At 44.2% G+C, this 16,433-nt stretch overlaps 1 protein-coding gene across 2 annotated transcripts in view; it reads right to left on the minus strand.

The window, feature by feature from the left end:
- The window catches only part of LOC115078360 (vomeronasal type-2 receptor 26-like), a 116,244-nt gene that overhangs the window by 47,303 nt on the left and 52,508 nt on the right, over window positions 1-16,433 (minus strand). Inside the window, exon 1 of one of the 2 annotated variants that reach the window (XM_029581265.1) lies at window positions 13,575-14,382. The exons of the other annotated variant lie outside the window; for it this stretch is intronic. Coding sequence (XP_029437125.1) covers window positions 13,575-14,360 — 786 coding nt within the window. The 5' untranslated portion in view covers window positions 14,361-14,382. Of the gene's footprint in view, window positions 1-13,574; window positions 14,383-16,433 lie in introns of those variants that run through there. 2 annotated transcript variants of the gene reach the window in all.

Below are 16,433 nucleotides of genomic sequence, written 5' to 3' on the forward strand. Positions count from 1 at the left end.
GCCTGCGTCGCGCACCTAAGGAGCGCAACAAAGGGGCCTGCCCCTTTGTATGCCCCCTTCGTACAGCCCCTGAAGTCAGACCCCGCTGACTTTGAGTCCTAGCTGCCCCGGAAATCTACCGTTGCATTAATAACCACCATGCCCCTCTACACTATACCCATCATTCCTTATCACAGAAGACTCTCAGCAACCATTCCTGGACAAACACCTTCCAAACATCATCAACAACAAAAAGACTTATCCCCATCATGCTTTCACCACTGAACCCCAATTACTGGGGTCTTACCCTTTTCTCCTTAACTCTTTTAAATGCCCAATCACTCTCGAAAAAAACCCCACCTCTTATATGACTACCTCATGGATGATCTTCCAGACCTATGTGCGGTCACATAAACTTGGTTTAAACCTGAAGACATTGTCCTTCTGAATCAACTCCCTCTTCACACATTCAACATATTCTCCATCCCCAGACTGAAGAAAGAGGAGGTGGTCTGCTCCTCGCTGCCAACAAAATCTGGGCTGACACTTCATTCGTCTACTTCATCCCGTTCCATTGAATTTGCAGTCTTCAAATCGTCTCAACTTCAAATTGGACTCACCTATGCCCCACCAGGATGCCTAGACTCCGACCCATCTACTTTAATAGAATACATAGCTAAAAACATTCAAACTCAGACGCCCCAGCCATCCTGTTAGGCAATTTCAATCTTCATGTGGACGCCACCCCGCGTTCCCCCAACTGTGAATCCTTCCTCAACACTCTTTCCTGCTTGGGTTTCAATCAACTCATAAATGAACCCACTCACAAAGCAGGGCACACCTTGGATTTAATCTTCATTAACCAAAACCTAACCCAAGCATCACATATTGTCTGTCAACCAATTCCCTGGTCGGACCACAAGATTATCTCCACTTCCTTCATTAACCAACATCCTACTCCTTCAGCCACAAAGAAGCCACAATACAATTCAGAAAATTATGCAACCAGGAAACCCTAATCTCTCACCTCACCCCGGAGTTAAACCTAATTGACCTCACTGATGCAGACCACGGCCTTATCTTCTTGGACCAAAATCACAAACAAAGTGGCGGACTCGACCTGCCCCCTAAAACCAAAGTTATTCTCTCTAACAAGGACAAGAAAAAACCTTGGTTCACTCCAGAATTAAAATCCATGAAGCGTGAACTCAGAAAAAGGGAACAGAACTGGGCGCAGGAATCCTTCATCCTCAAACCTATCGTCTTTTAAATCTCTCATGCACCAATACAGGATCGCTATTCTTCTGACAAAAAGAGATTTCTACTCCCAGAAAATCCACAACTTCATCTTTGATCCAAAAGCCCTTTTCTCCCTGGTTTCTTCACTCATCAAACCACCAGTTCCAGCAATTCCAGATGACAAAGCAGCACTCAAATCCATTGAACTTGCCAACTATTTCAAGGATAAAATAGCTAACTTACTTGCCTCCCGCATAGTGAAAACAATCTCCTGGTCAACCACATCCTCTCCTCGTAGTTCTGCCTCTCATCTCCAAGGTCTAAGCAATTACCCACTGCCTCATCGCCTCATACGGCATGCCTTGAGGAATTTGAATCTACTTCCTCTCTAGAAATAGAAACTCTACTAAGGAAACTAAAGCCAACCTCCCACCCATTTGATGTGATTCCAACCAATCTTCTCATAGCGATTGCCAGTGAAGTCTCAAGCCCATCTCACAAATCATCAATGCCTCCTTAGCCCAGGGTCATGTCCCTGACCCACTCAAACTTGCCATCTTAAAACCCATACTAAAAAAACAAACCTCTCCACAGACAACCCAGCAAACTTTCGCCCGATTTCAAACCTTCCAATCATCGCTAAGATCCTGGAAAGAATAGTCAATAAACAACTCTCCAAATTCCTGGACAATAACAACATCCTTTCTCCAGCACAACTTGGATTTTGTAAAGCTAGAAATACGGAATCCCTCCTTATATCTCTTTCAGACAACATCCTCATGAACCTAGAAAGGAAACAGCCCTGCCTGCTCATTCTCCTAGACTTATCAGCCGCATTCGACACAGTGAACCATCAGTGTCTCATTGAAAGACTAACGGAGATCGGCATCAAAAACCCTTGTCCTAAATTGGTTCAAATCCTTCCTTCAGAATAGGCAAATATAAAGTCAAGATCAACAGCAAAGAATCCCCCCCTTTCATCTCCACCCTTTGAGTTCCATAAGGATCATCGTTATCCCCCACATTATTCAACATCTATCTTCTCCCGCTTTGCAAACTTCTTTTTGAGCTTAAGCTAACCCATTACCTATATGAAGACGACGTCCACATCCTGATACCGATTACCGACTCTCTGCAAAAAAACCATTTCTCCGTTGGAACGCCTGTCTACTCTCCATTAATACCTCCTCTCGAACCTCAATTTGATACTCAACGCCAACAAGACAGAGTTCCTACTAATCACACAAGATGGCAGCATACCGCTAAACAATCTACAACCGTCAGTGTTTCTTTCCTTTTCCCCCAAAGTCAGAAACCTCGGGGTAATCATGGACAGCCAAATGAGCTACACAGGCTTTATCAACAACACGGTAAAGGAGTGTTACTTCAAACTCCAAGTTCTAAAAAGGCTAAGACCCCTCCTCATTTCCAGGATTTCAGGTCAGTCTTACAATCTATCATTTTCTCAAAATTGACTATTGCAATGCACTTCTTCACGGCCTGCCAGATATCTCACTTAAGCTGCTCCAGTTGTTACAGAACGCAACCACAAGGATTCTCACAAAATCCAATAAAAGGGACCATATAACCCCGATTTTAAAGAAGTTACATTGGCTCCCAATAAAGTTCAGAATCCTTTATAAACTATTAACTGTTACTCACAAGGCCATTCACACATCACTCATTGGACCTCACATTCCTTTGCAACTCCACTCCTCCTCCCGTCCTCTAAGACTAGCCCAGAGAGGTACTCTTCAAGCATCTACTATCAAAACGTCCTTAAGCAAAAGAGCTTTGTCTGCTTCCGGCCCCAAGCAATGGACCTGCTCCACCTGACCTAAGGCTTGAACAATGTCCATCACCTTCAAGAAGAGACTTAAGACACTGCTGTTTGGCCAAGCTTTCCCATAACCACTCTTTTCCTTCCTCAGCCCCACCTGTCTGTCCCTGACCTAAGCGTTCCATCAAGTATCCTAAGTATTGTAACAAAGCCGCCATTTTCATCCCCTTCTCCCCCCTTTAACAACCCTGCCATACCGTTTTTTCACCCTTCGAGTACATCTCACCACGCTTTCACTTCACCTTCTCCCATATGTTGTTTTTACAAGTTTATCTCCACTCTGTTCAATGTAATTCAAAACACTTTCACTGTTTTATCCCAAGTTATGTTTATCCAGGTTTTCTCCACCTTGTTCAATGTAAGACAATTTGCTTGTCATTTACTGGTTGTATGTAAACCGAAGTGATAATTAATTCTGTTAATTGAACCCTCGGTATATAAAAGTTATAAATAAATAAATAAATTCTATGGCGAAGTCTGGAAAATGTTTATTTCCTTGTTTTAGATGAATCAAGGTAGATCGTGCTGTCATGTACCCGGCAGGATCATCGAATACTGATCTGAACAGATAAAGGAATCCGGCAAGATCATTCAGGATAGGGTTATTGTGATCCCACAGCAGAGAGGCCCAAGCCAACGCTCTTCCATCTAGATCAGACAGGATATAATGGTCTTGGCATAAGCTGTAGGGAAATGAATAGGTTGCAGAGAAAAGTACATGCAAACATTGGTTGATAAATCCTCTACTTTTCCAACCTTCACCAGAGAAGCGTGTTGGAGCCGATAGAGGTACCATAGTCTTGACCGTCACTTCGGGTGGTGTCACTTCTTTACCTGTGGTGGGTCGGTGTATTCATCTGTGCGTGCAACTGGTTAAGGCAGTAGTCAATTATCCCAGCGAGTCTGTTTGTTTCGGAAGATTCGCTGGGCCGGGCCTGGAATGCCTGCAATGCGGTAGCTGAGCCGAATCCATGGAGTTAGCAATCTGTTATGGTTCAAGGTGTTTTGGAGTGGATTCTTGGGCACTGCGGTGATGGCCACTCCCAATGGGAGGGAGCCCCGTGAAGAACCACAGTATTAGGCGAGACTTGGGACACGCAAACACAGAATATATTGTCTTTATTATACAGCTGAATGATACCCCAGAGCTGGGCAGTATTGAGGTTGATCCAGTAGTAGCAGTCCAGGAGCTCTCGGCAGAGGAGACCCGTCCCACAATGGTAGATGTTAGCAGCACACGATAGTATAGGGAGTTTCCCGGGTGCAGGTTCCCAGTGCTGAGCTGTAGATGAGACAGACTGACAAAGATTAGACTACTCACTAACAGCCGATAAAGTACAGTGCGCTCCAATGGAGCGCACTGTTAGCCTGCTATTGGACTTGCGTTTTCCCTTACCCCTTATTCAGTAAGGGGAGGAAAAACGCGCGTCCAACTCGTGGCACCTAATAGCGCCCTCAACATGCAAATGCATGTTGATGGCCCTATAGGTATGTGAGCAGGATACAGAAAGTAAATGTGGCAGCCAAGCCACACATTTTACTTTCAGAAATTAGCGCCAACCCAAAGGTCGGCGCTATTTCTTCAGGCACCGGGAAGCGCACAAAAAAGCAGTAAAAACGGCTTTTCTGTGCACCCTCCGACTTAATATCATAGTGATATTAAGTCGGATGTCCCGAAGAGCAAAAAAAGTAAAAAAAAAAAAAGTTTGAATTCGGCCCCGCGGCTGTCAGGCCGAAAGCCGGATGCTCAGTTTTGCCGGCGTCTGCTTCCGAGCCCGTGGCTGTCAGCGGGCTCGAGAACTGACGCCGGCAAAATTGAGCGTCGGCTGTCAAACCCGCTGACAGCCGCCGCTCTATCAAAAAGGAGGCGCTAGGGACGCGCTAGTGTCCCTAGCGCCTCCTTTTTGCCGGATTTACCGCCGGACCTAATTTAAATACAGAATCATGCGCACCGGCGGAGTGGCGCCCCGCCTCTCCCGCAGACTTTACTGTATCGGCATATAAGTTGGTAGCTTATATAGATGGAGATCCCAGCAGGCAGATGTAGTTGTATGCAGGCACCAAGGCAGGGAGAGCAAGCCCTCAAGAAGCAAGTACCTGATCCAGATAGGCACCTGAAAGAAAGCACAGGGTCCCCGAGGAGCTCATGGTTAGGTGAATACCCCCGAAGGGCAGAGAGAGCTTCCAGCGGCAGCACGGAAGCGGCAGAGTAGCTCAGACCAGAGGCAATCCAAATCCTTGCTACTCGATTTGTTAGCAAATGAAGGGCAGGATAAATACCCAGATGGAATGAATGTCACTCGGAGGGGCTGCCTCCGAGGTTCCCGCCATGACATGGATAAAGTCCGTGGGTGGCGTGCGCACACGCACCCTAGGAGGCCCTCAGGAGCAACATGGCGGATAGCCTTGCCATAGCCATTCTGGGGACGCAGAGAGAGCGCCATGAAGACGCAGTGATAGCCATCTTCCCAAGGCTAGCAGAGAAAGCAGAAAGAAAGGTGATGCACAGAGGTCGAAGCAAACTGGTGAGGCCTGGCTGAGGTAGGGGCAGGCAGCAGTTCTATTAGTGAACAAGTATCAGGGTGGAGGTGGGCTTTACTGCACACCCACCTGATGGACCAGGCCCACACCTCAGCCAATATTCTAGCAGGCATCAGACAGATGCTGGCGGGCTGGAAACTACACCAGTGAGACAGGAATCTTCAGGCAGGGTTCTTTGTCACAGACAATGGTGCAAACATGGGAAAGGCAATATCCAATGGGCGCTTTCAGATCATGTGATGTTTTGCACACACTCTGCACCTGGTAGTAAAGTGAGCTCTGGGGTTGGAGTCCAATCACCAAGAGAACGAATACCTGCATACGTTAATTCACAAGTGCAGGAACATAGCAGCGCACTTCCACAGAAGTGTGAAGGCGGGGCAGGTTCTCTGTGAAAAGCAGACTGATTTGAGAATGCCTCACAAGCGTCTCATTCAAGACATTGGCACCCAGTGGAATTCCACCTTTATGATGCTGCAGAGGTTAGTGAAGCAGCAGACACCCCTTCATGACCTTTCTTTGGAAATGGAGATAGATGTGCAGAGTCCCCTAAGTCATCATGATTGGTTAGTCATGAGTCAGCTGGTAAAAATCCTGCAGCCCTTCAAGGATGTCATGGAGGAGCTAAGTTCCAGAAGTTGCCACTTTGACTGACATCATCCCTATAGTTAATTTTCTGGAGGAAAGTTTGGAGGGCTTTAAACAGGAAGAGGGAAAGGAAGCAGAGGTGCTGCATTGTCTGGACATTTTGAAGAAACAGGTGCAAGAGAGATTAAGACCTTTAACAAAAAACCACAGATACATGCTCACCACAGTCTGTGATCCCCTTATGAAAGGGGAACTAATAATTCAGTATGCAGTGGAAAATGGTCTTTTTTAAAAAATGGATATAGAAAAATGGACATAAAAAAATGGACATAAAGAAATGAGAGAACCTGTTGTTAAAATAATAAAGTAAAAGTGTCCCTACACCAGTTTAGAGTCTGAAGTGATTACAGACTCTGAGAGTAAGGGGCCCACATATGAAACTTTGATGTTGGCAGTTTAAGATAAGAAGGTTGACCAGTTGAACCATTTGTGTTTGTATTGTAGATACATAGATTAGGGTGACTGGAGTACAGTGACATTGGGGTGAGATTTGTGGTTGCCTATCTCTTAACACCCTCTGACACATGTTGAACTGCTGTTCACATGGAAACCTCCTCCACTTCACCACACTTTGAAGGCTCGTGCCCCACTCTCGGGGCAAATCCATGTCTAGGGAGCCCTTCCCGGCTCAAAGGAAAGGGGACTCTCCCCCAGGTGTAGCCAGCCTGTATCTACCCTCTGACCCATGTTGAACTGCTGTTTACATGGAATCCTCCTCCGCCTCAGCCTTGAAAATTCTCGTTTGAATACCTGCTAACTCCACCAGATTTTAAAAGACCATCGAGAGCTCACTAGATGCCAACGGAACCACTACACTATAGGGGAGAACCCATTCCAGGGAGCCCTTTCCTGCGCAAAGGAAAGGTAACTCTCCCCGGGGCTCTTGTTTGAATATTTGCTACTGCCTCCTGACAACCCCTAAGCTGGCCAAAAGTTCCTTTTGGGTCGAACGAGGATCCCGGAGTGAACCCGCGGGAATCACATGACGTCGGCGCCACGTCGGAGTGACGCGGCGTCACGTGATTCCCCGCGGGGTCGCTCCGGGATCCTCGTTCGGCCCAAAAGGAACTTTGGCCAGCTTGGGGGGGCCTCCTGACACCCCCAAGCTGGCCAAAAGTTCCTTTTGGGCCGAACGAGGATCCCGGAGCGACCCCGCGGGGAATCACGTGACGCCGTGTCACTCCGACGTGGCGCCGACGTCACGTGCTCCTCGCAAGGAATTCAGAAATGGCGTCCTGACTCCTCGCTGGACCACCAGGGAGTTGTGGTAAGTCTTTGGGGGGGGATTAAGGAAGGGTGAGGGGTTTAAATTTTTATTTTGGATCAACAATCGCGATTTCCAACGTATTCAAAATAGCTATGTTGAATAAGTTGGAAATCCGATCGTTTTCGCCTCATCACTTTTTTAAGTTAAAAAAAAAATAAGTAGCGTTTTACATTTAAGTTCAAAACGAATGCACACCCCTATCAGCTGGCAAACTTGGGGAGAACATAAGAAGTGTGGTAAATGCGCATTGTGTGTGAACACTATTGAGGGCATTTGTTGGACTGATATTAATACAGGGTATACAGTTGAAACGGCGACAGTTTACTGACTGCACCGGTGGTGTATGCGATTATATGTGATTGTTCTAAGGTGTATGTGGGTCGGACAAGCAGGGCGATTAAGACCTGCTTGTTGGAACACAAATCCACAAATTAACAATAGCGTCATATCAGTCCCCCTTGTAAGCCATTGCATTGAGCATGGTCATAGTTTTGAGGATCTCAGATGGACAATCATTGAAAAAGTAATAAGCAATTCACAGTTCGATGACATGGGGTCATTATTAAACTACAGGGAGCAATATTGGAGCTACAAGTTGAAGGCTGTATCGCTGTTTGGGTTGAACGATCAAATTGATTGGTTCTCACTCATTTAAGGGAAATTTGAATTTCTTTTTTTTTTTTTTAATTCTTTATTTATCAATTTTCATAATATACAATGACTAATGTATTGCATATATTGAAATCACTATGAGTGGTTCCATAACAATTCTCAAGATCCATTCAATCAAAAGGAAAAAAGCCAACCTATTAGATACAATCACCTACCCATATATATATCAATCAAAATGGAGGGGGTTTTTAGTCTTCAACATTTGGGAGATTTCAGAAGAATAAATAAATATAATTGGTAAACTTTTTAGCATACATCTATACCTTTCTTAGTTCTAACTGGAAACCGGGGAAGAAGAGGGCAATCTTATCTGATCTAAGAAAATTTTTAATTGGTCAGGAACAAAAAAAAAATAAACATATCTTCTTGTCTTCTTAACATACATTTGCAAGGAAAACGAAGTACGAAACCCCAATGATATTACCCTCCTGGCGATACGCTAAAAAAGCTTTTCGCCGCAATTGCGTAGTAGATGCCAAATCTGGAAAGATTTTATAGACTTCTCATAAAAGGAAATTGGATATCTATTGAAATATTTTTTTCATTATTTTGTTTACATCAGCAGTAAAGTAAAAGGTACTAACAATGTTCCACAACTTATTACATTTGCGAAGGAGTCTTCCAAAAATTGGACAGATCTCCCTGAAACATATCAGTTCTGATATTTCATTTCTAATAGGAAGAAAATAAAACAGTTATTTATAGTTGGGGTCTGCTCCAAAGTAAAACCCAATTGTTCAACCATAAACTTTTAACAGTAATTAGGGGTTCTTTCCCCTATTATTCTAGGAAACATCAAAAAACCTAAAGTTGAACCTTTTGGTATTATTTTCAAGCATTTCTATTCTTCTATTCATTGCTTCCCTGTCTTTTACCACTGCTGCGTGAAATTCTAAGGACTTCCTTTCCTGATTCTCTAAATAAACTATTCTGTCATTGGTTTCTTTTATCTGACTTTGATTAGTAAGAAATTTTTGTTGACTTTTTTCATATAGTGTGTCCAATTTCTTTTCCAAATTCTTTATATTTAACGTCATGCCTGCCATCATATCCCACAAAGTGTCCATAGTTATCACTGCAGGGCGAGATGGAATTCCTGTTAACTGGCTATTAGGCAGAGATTTTCCCCTTCCAGAAACTGGGGGAGGCAAGGACAATTTTCCTTCTTCCCCTTTTACACTTAAGGGGGTGAGTAAATTGTCATTACTTTCTTCTGAACTATTGATGAGGGTTTGAGAACTACCCACAATTAGTTCAGAATCCACGTTGCCATCCACAGTTTGTCCAGGAATACTTTCCCTCAACCTTTGAACTGGTGGAAGCTCGGTGTTGGGGCTTAAGGAAGCCTCTTCTGCTGGTACAGGGATCCTCCCTGAGCCCCTGACACATCAGATTCCTTGGCGCCTTTATCTAGTGGTATAGGTGAGACCATGAAGTTGACAATCTCCTGTTATAAAAGGGACGATGTAGGGAGAGCAGGGAAAACTCTAACTCTACCTTTTTACGTTTAGGAGGCATAATGTATTATTTCCAAAAATCAGGAGATTTTCAACTTCTCCTCTAAAATGCTAAAATCTTTTTAAACAGACTGATGGTCCCGAGTAAGAGAGAAGTGGTTAAATGATCTTACTTGAATGATGTTAACTTCTGGCAAATCCGGCGAAGCCCGGCAAAGCCTGCTGATTGCGCGCGCCCCTTTAGCACGCGAGGCTTCAGCTGCGTGCCGCAGAGCGGCTGTTATTATTTGCCGCTTCCGGTCCCACCTCCTGCCTCGCTCTCCCGTGGCTCTGATCAGCTCAGCTGAGCGCCGAACGAGCTTCCTCCGCGCTCAGCAACAGATGGTAAGGCTGCAATCGTCTCTCCTCCTCTCTCTCACCCTCGGTTTGCAGGGAAGCAGAGGGGCTGTTCTTATTGCTGCTTCCGGGTCCCGCCTCCTGCCTCGCCCTCCGGTGGCTCCGATCAGCTCAGCTGAGCGCCGAACGAGCTTCCTCCATGCTCAGCAACATATGGTAAGGCTACAATCGTCTCTCCTCCTCTCTCGTGCCCTCCAATTTGAATTTCTTACCGCCATGAGTTTGAGTCACGTGATAGAGTCCCTTTAAAATGGGACGCTAAACAGAGGAAGGCAGGTTCGCCATGTTTTGAAGGAACATCGGGCAGTGCTTTTGCGAGCCTCTCTAATGGATTTGAGTACAGTGCAGCGGCTAAGTGGCGTTCCCTGACGAAGAAGAAACTCGAAACTTGGCCTGGTTGGGGTTATTCGTTGCCAATGGTCACAACAAGGTTTGTGACTCGTGCTTAAGTTAAGTGATTTCAGATTTACCTGCTTGGATTTTTGAACAATCTTAGTGAAACTGTGATCCTCTGTGCTGCTTTTCAATTTTTTCATGAAGTTTTTGAAACAACATTTTAGAAAAACAATATATATAAAAAATTAATAAAAAAATATTTTTGAGAAATAAAAAAAGGTATTTAGGGTGGACGGTGGTGCTTATGATTAAAAAGTTAAACAAGGTACACCGGGATGGTGCCCTAAAAAGTTTATGAAGCATCACACTCTTCATAAACTTTTTTTCTTGGTATCCAATTGGGTACTTTTCGCTTAATGTGAAAAGCGTTGTTTTAAGTAAATTTTGAAGTTTTGAACTAGTTGGTTTTGAATACAACAAAGGATAAATATTTATGATTCATTAATCCCCAAAAGGGTTTATCAGTGTGGGTTTATGTGGTGTTCTTTTCAATAATTACCCCACAGTGTGTGTGGATTGGTAGTTTCCCTATCAAAACCTCAGCAACCTGACTACCTCCACTCTGCCAGCCTGCCTTGCCCCTATCAAAACCATAGGGACCAGACCAGACGACCTCCACTCTGCCAGCCTGTCTTGCCCCTATCAACTTTCTGCCACTCTGCTTTGCTGCCATACACCAGATGACTCACTCAACTCCTTGTGGTGTCCTTGCCACTCTCATGGTTCCTCAGTGTGTTGGTGCTAGTCTATCTGCTTGCTATGTTCCCCTTATTGTGCTGTAGGATGTTGATTGCCACTTGTCTTTCCGCTTTGCCTGTCGTGCTGCCTTCGAGGGTTCATGCATCTGCTATCGGTGCTCTGATTTTGCAGCTGTGGTGTGTTTTTTTACACTCTCACTGCTGCTTTGTGCCTCTGTTAAAGCACTGTATCCTCTCCTGGTACTCCTTTGCCCCTTTAAAGCACCTTAGGTTATTCATGCCACTTTGGTGCCACTTTGCCACAGTCTAAGTACCTTGGAGCTCTTTTCTCGTTCTGATGATTGCTCCCCAGAAGTTTCATGAGAATTGATAAGAAAAACCCCAATTCTGCAGCCAATAATAGGCTGGAAATCCTTCCCCCATTGAATTTAATGGGAAACAAAAAACGAATGAAACTAATACATGAATTGTTTTTTTCCCCCTATGAAACAAATTTGGGTCCCTGCGAAACAAAAAACAAAATGAAATGAATTTTTTCCTTCTACACATCCCTAATAGCTCCTAATATGGAACCTAACATCGTGTAACTACAGCAAGGGTTATTTTTCCCTATATGCAACACCTTGCACTTGTCCACATTAAATTTCATCTACCATTTGGATGCCCAATCTTCCAGTCTTGCAAGGTTCCTCCTGTAATGTATCACAGTCTGCTTGTGATTTAACTACTCTGAATAATTTTGATCATCTGCAAATTTGGTAACCTCACTCGTCGTATTCCTTTCTAGATCATTTATATATATTTTGAAAAGCACCGGTCCAAGTACTGATCCCTGAGGACCTCCACTGTTTACTCTTTTCCACTGAGAAAATCGACCATTTAATCCTACTTTCTGTTTCCTGTCTTTTAACCAGTTTGTAATCCATGAAAGGACAACGCCTCCCATCTTTTGACTTTTTAGTTTTCTTAGAAGCCTCTCATGAGGGACTTTGTCAAACACCTTCTGAAAATCCAAATACACTCATAAAGATGGCCGCCGCCATTGTAAAGATGGCGCCGGCCATCCAGTGCTCCTACCATGTGACAGGGGCCGGCCAATGGCACGGATACCCTGTCACATGGTAAGGGCAAAGGGCCATCAGCGCCATCTTTATGAGTGGCAGCTGACGGCCCGAGAATGGGAGATCGCTCCCGGGACCACCACTAGAGCACCAGGTAATTTAAAAATGTTTTGGGGGGATCGGGGAGGGTGGGAGAGAAGTTAAGGGGTCATCTTTAAAGGGTCGGGTGGGGTTTTTTTAATCGGGCCATCGGCGCCATTTTTGAGTGGCAGTCAAAATGGCGCCGATGGCCCGAGAGCAGGAGATCGGTCCCTGCGCCCCCACTGGACCACCAGGTACTCGTACAATGTTTTGGGGGGGTTCGGGGGGGGGAAGAAGGTAAAGGGTTAATTTTAAAGCGTCGGGCCTCACTAAAAAAACATTTACGATGTGAATCAGAACCGATTCCGATTCACATCTCCAGCGATCAGATTTTTTTCTCCCTCCAGCCAAACCCGATCGTTAAGACGATCGGGCACACGATTCACATCTCTATTTTCTACAAAAAAATGAGATTTATAAAAGATTTTGCCAGAGTCCAGCCTGAGTCTGTTCTCTGGCTGCCCTCTGACCGCTCTGTACCACACCTTCATTGTTTTTGAATTCTGTCAGCAAAACAGGGGGGCCGATGCAATACAGTGTGCTCAGCCTATAGGGGGATTAACGCCTATTTAACCCACAACGGTCGCGAAGTGAATGCAATAGTGCTCATCACATGCAAATGCATGTGAATGAGGCAATTACTCATTCACTCCTCATGCAAAAAAAAGACACACATTTTGCTCTCAGATATTAACGCCTGCCTGGAGCAGGCGTTAATATCTGAGCGCAGGTAAAAGAAGTACAGAAAAGCAGAAAAAAAACTGCTTTTCTGTACTTCTTTTCTTAAGTAAAAAAAATACCTCGGGAGACCGCCGAGTTATGAAGACCGACGCCGAGTTTACCGACGTCAGTCTTCAGAACCGGCTGCCACGGTGGGGGTCGCATTAGCAAGGAGACTCTAAGGTCGCGCAAGCGACCCTAGCACCTCCTTTGCTTGCGCGACCCCCTAATTTGGGTATTTCATGGCACCCCCCTTGCAGGTGCCATGTGTGCGTTTGGAAAGTAGGCGCTGACATTTCAGCGCCCGCTTCCCAGAACTTTAATTTCTCTCCCATCCCCCCTCTCCTTATCTGCTGACCTCGGCTTGCCTTCTAATGTAGAGATGCAGAGCACTCTGTGAACATCTGCATAAGCCTAGGGTCTGCACTGCGTCCTGCTTTCCTTTCACACTCTGCCATTATAGTATGTCCCTCACTTTATTTCTGATTATTTCATTACGCTGACAAAGCATGTTACTACCTGCCATGGCCTGAAATCCAGAAATCTCTCACTGTCTCCTTGTGACACAGCATTGCTTCCAGAGCCAGACGTGGCCCTGTCATGCAGTGCGTGTGCCAGGGCGTACACCGCATTGTATACGCTGTAGCTGCTCCCAAGGTATTTGCGCGAACAAGGCAGGCCTTCGTATGGTGTCTTATTAGTGCTGCAGGACCTTCGGATGCTCTTGGGGCATCGGCTGTCACACAGCATTTCCCACCACAGCACAGGGTTCATAGCACGTGGAAACAAGGTATTATTCACCTCACGGATAAATTTAGAAAAGCTTGGAATATTCTTTTTTGCCACTGTGAATGCCAGGAGGTTGTTTCTTCGCTGCCAGGTTTGGTTCTGCTCATGGAGGTTTATGTCAAAGGAGGAGAAAATGTCCACTTCAGCTGTGATGATCCAGACAATGCCAGGTACAATAACAGTATTTATCTCCGAAAATACGCTCCTTCCATATTGTGAGGTACAGTAGAGAATGAGCACTTTAGTCACCAGCATGCGCCTGATCATTTTACCCATCTGCTCTTGGGTTATGGCCTTGTTGTGACTGAAGGTTTCTGTGACTGCGACGCAGCCCCCATTCTGCTCAATCCCTTCTTTTAGGATCTGGACTGCCCTCGTGCTGCTTTCATCATCAGGTGCCATGATACTAACCCAGGTCCAGTCAAAATGTTTCAGTAGCTTGAGTAGCCCGGCGCAGAGGGACAATTCGCTGGGAACGGTGCGGTAGAAATAAGGGAACTTAGCAGCGTCACTCATAAGAAGATTCTGGGAGGCGTAGCTGATCTGTTGAAATAAATGTATTGAATTCTTCACATTTTATGTCATTGTGAGATTACGTTTTCATTCACATATTGCGTATTCAAACATAATTATAACCTGGAAAAGTAAAGGACTGAAAATGGGAGATAAAGCCAACTTGCACGTGTAACCTTGTAATATATGTATGGCACTGGTTTCTTGTACTTTCTTACTTCAGGGTTAACCAGACTATACAAGGTTAAGGCTGTAGAGCCCTGCAGCTCAACTGATAGCCCAGCACCAATAATGAAGTTACACAGCACATTGACATATAACAGCATTAACATTACTGAATAATAAGTAGCAGACAATCATTCTGCTCACTCTGAAACACATGCAAAGTGCAGTAGCTCAGACATGAAATACTGCTCAAAGATTTCAAACTGGTGACAATTCAGCAGCTATCTCCAATCTTTACCTCAGTCTTTGCATTTATTTCAAAGTCCCAGCTTGTGTCCTACTGTGAAGCCCTTTGAATGCTGCAGGGCGGAGATGACATCAGCGCTGCTTTGAATCCTAACTGCTGAACCCTCACTCTCTGGCAATTCAAGTTACTGATCCTTCACAGCCTGGATCCATAATTTAAACAACACATTTCTTTAGTTTCAGGGCACAGCAGAGAACTTCTGGGTCTTGCTCAGGAAGCAGTGGTCTGGTTGCACAGCCCTTAGAGAGCACCCTTCAGTGTCATTGTCTTTTTTCATTAAAGTGGGTTACACAGGCAGCGGCAGGGCCGCTATGCTGAGCTCTGAGTGAGAGGTGGCATCGTACACCAGTGTGGAACAGCCACTCAGGTTAGGTGAGGGAGGTGCACGCAATGACAATGTGCTTTCTTTCATTTTCCAGTTTATTTCCTCATTCATTTTCTCTGTTTGATATCTTTTCATTTTTATTAATTTCCTTTCATTTCTCATGTAGAGACCTCAGGTCTCCACTTCCAAGACACCACCTACTGGGGAAACGAGACAAACCCGATTGCTGTAGATCCCTACACAGACGCTACACGCTAGCAGAATCCCTCACCTTGGTCACACACACACAGAACAGAGACAGACCCTCCCCAAATCCAGAATAAAGGATCACAAATTAGAACCAGCAAAATGCAGCCAAAAACTGAAATCTCTGCAGTGTATCAGTGGAAAAACAGAAACATCGCCATGCTTCACAAAAGATCAAACAATAAAGTCAAGAAATATAAAATTATAATAGTAAAACTATACTAATAAAAAGAATAAATTTATTAAAACACCTGACATATAGAATGATATTTAAAAATCCATTCTTGCTCTTTTTTGTATAATAATCTCTCTCTGTCGCCTCCTCTTATGTCACGTTTAATGTGTTCTAAGACAAACCATCTCAGCTCTTTGATATCGTGGTTTCCTGCATGCAGTGCATCGCTATTGGAGCAGATGTCTTTTTATTCTTCAAACAGCTTTTGTGTTCACCTATCCTTAATTTGAATGATTTTAAAACTATATTTTTAGAACATCAAGGGAAATTGCAATCAGTTCAGACTAATTTCTCAGAGTTATCGAAGAAAGTTATAAAAAATAATGAATCCATCCAAACGATGCAAAAGCTGAATGTAATGTTAATTAAAGATCATATTGCTACTTCTCATCGATTGGAGCTAATAGAAAACAGGGCTAGGCATTTAAATATTAGGGTGGTTAATTTCCCACAAGTTTTGGGTGAGTTACCGTATATTTCCTTTAAAAAATACCTTAAAGAAGTACTCCTATAAGTGGATGAAGAAATGCCTTCGATAAATTCATGTTATTTTTTACTAAAAAGTCCCCTATACCATCTAATTTAACAAACTTTCTCGAAGAATCATCTTTAGATGTGTTACATAGGAATACCTTGATTGTTTCTTTTATAGCTACAAAGACATAAGTATCTTATGAAGAAATACTTTCAAAAATTTCCAAGTTAAACTGTACCCCGATTTGGCTCCCATCACTAGGATACGTTTGTAGAGAATTTTTTTAAAATTAAGACAAAGTGTGATTTCATTGGGTTTTTTAC

Source organism: Rhinatrema bivittatum, chromosome 16, assembly GCF_901001135.1.
Source record: "Rhinatrema bivittatum chromosome 16, aRhiBiv1.1, whole genome shotgun sequence".
In the NCBI taxonomy this organism is placed as follows: domain Eukaryota; kingdom Metazoa; phylum Chordata; class Amphibia; order Gymnophiona; family Rhinatrematidae; genus Rhinatrema; species Rhinatrema bivittatum.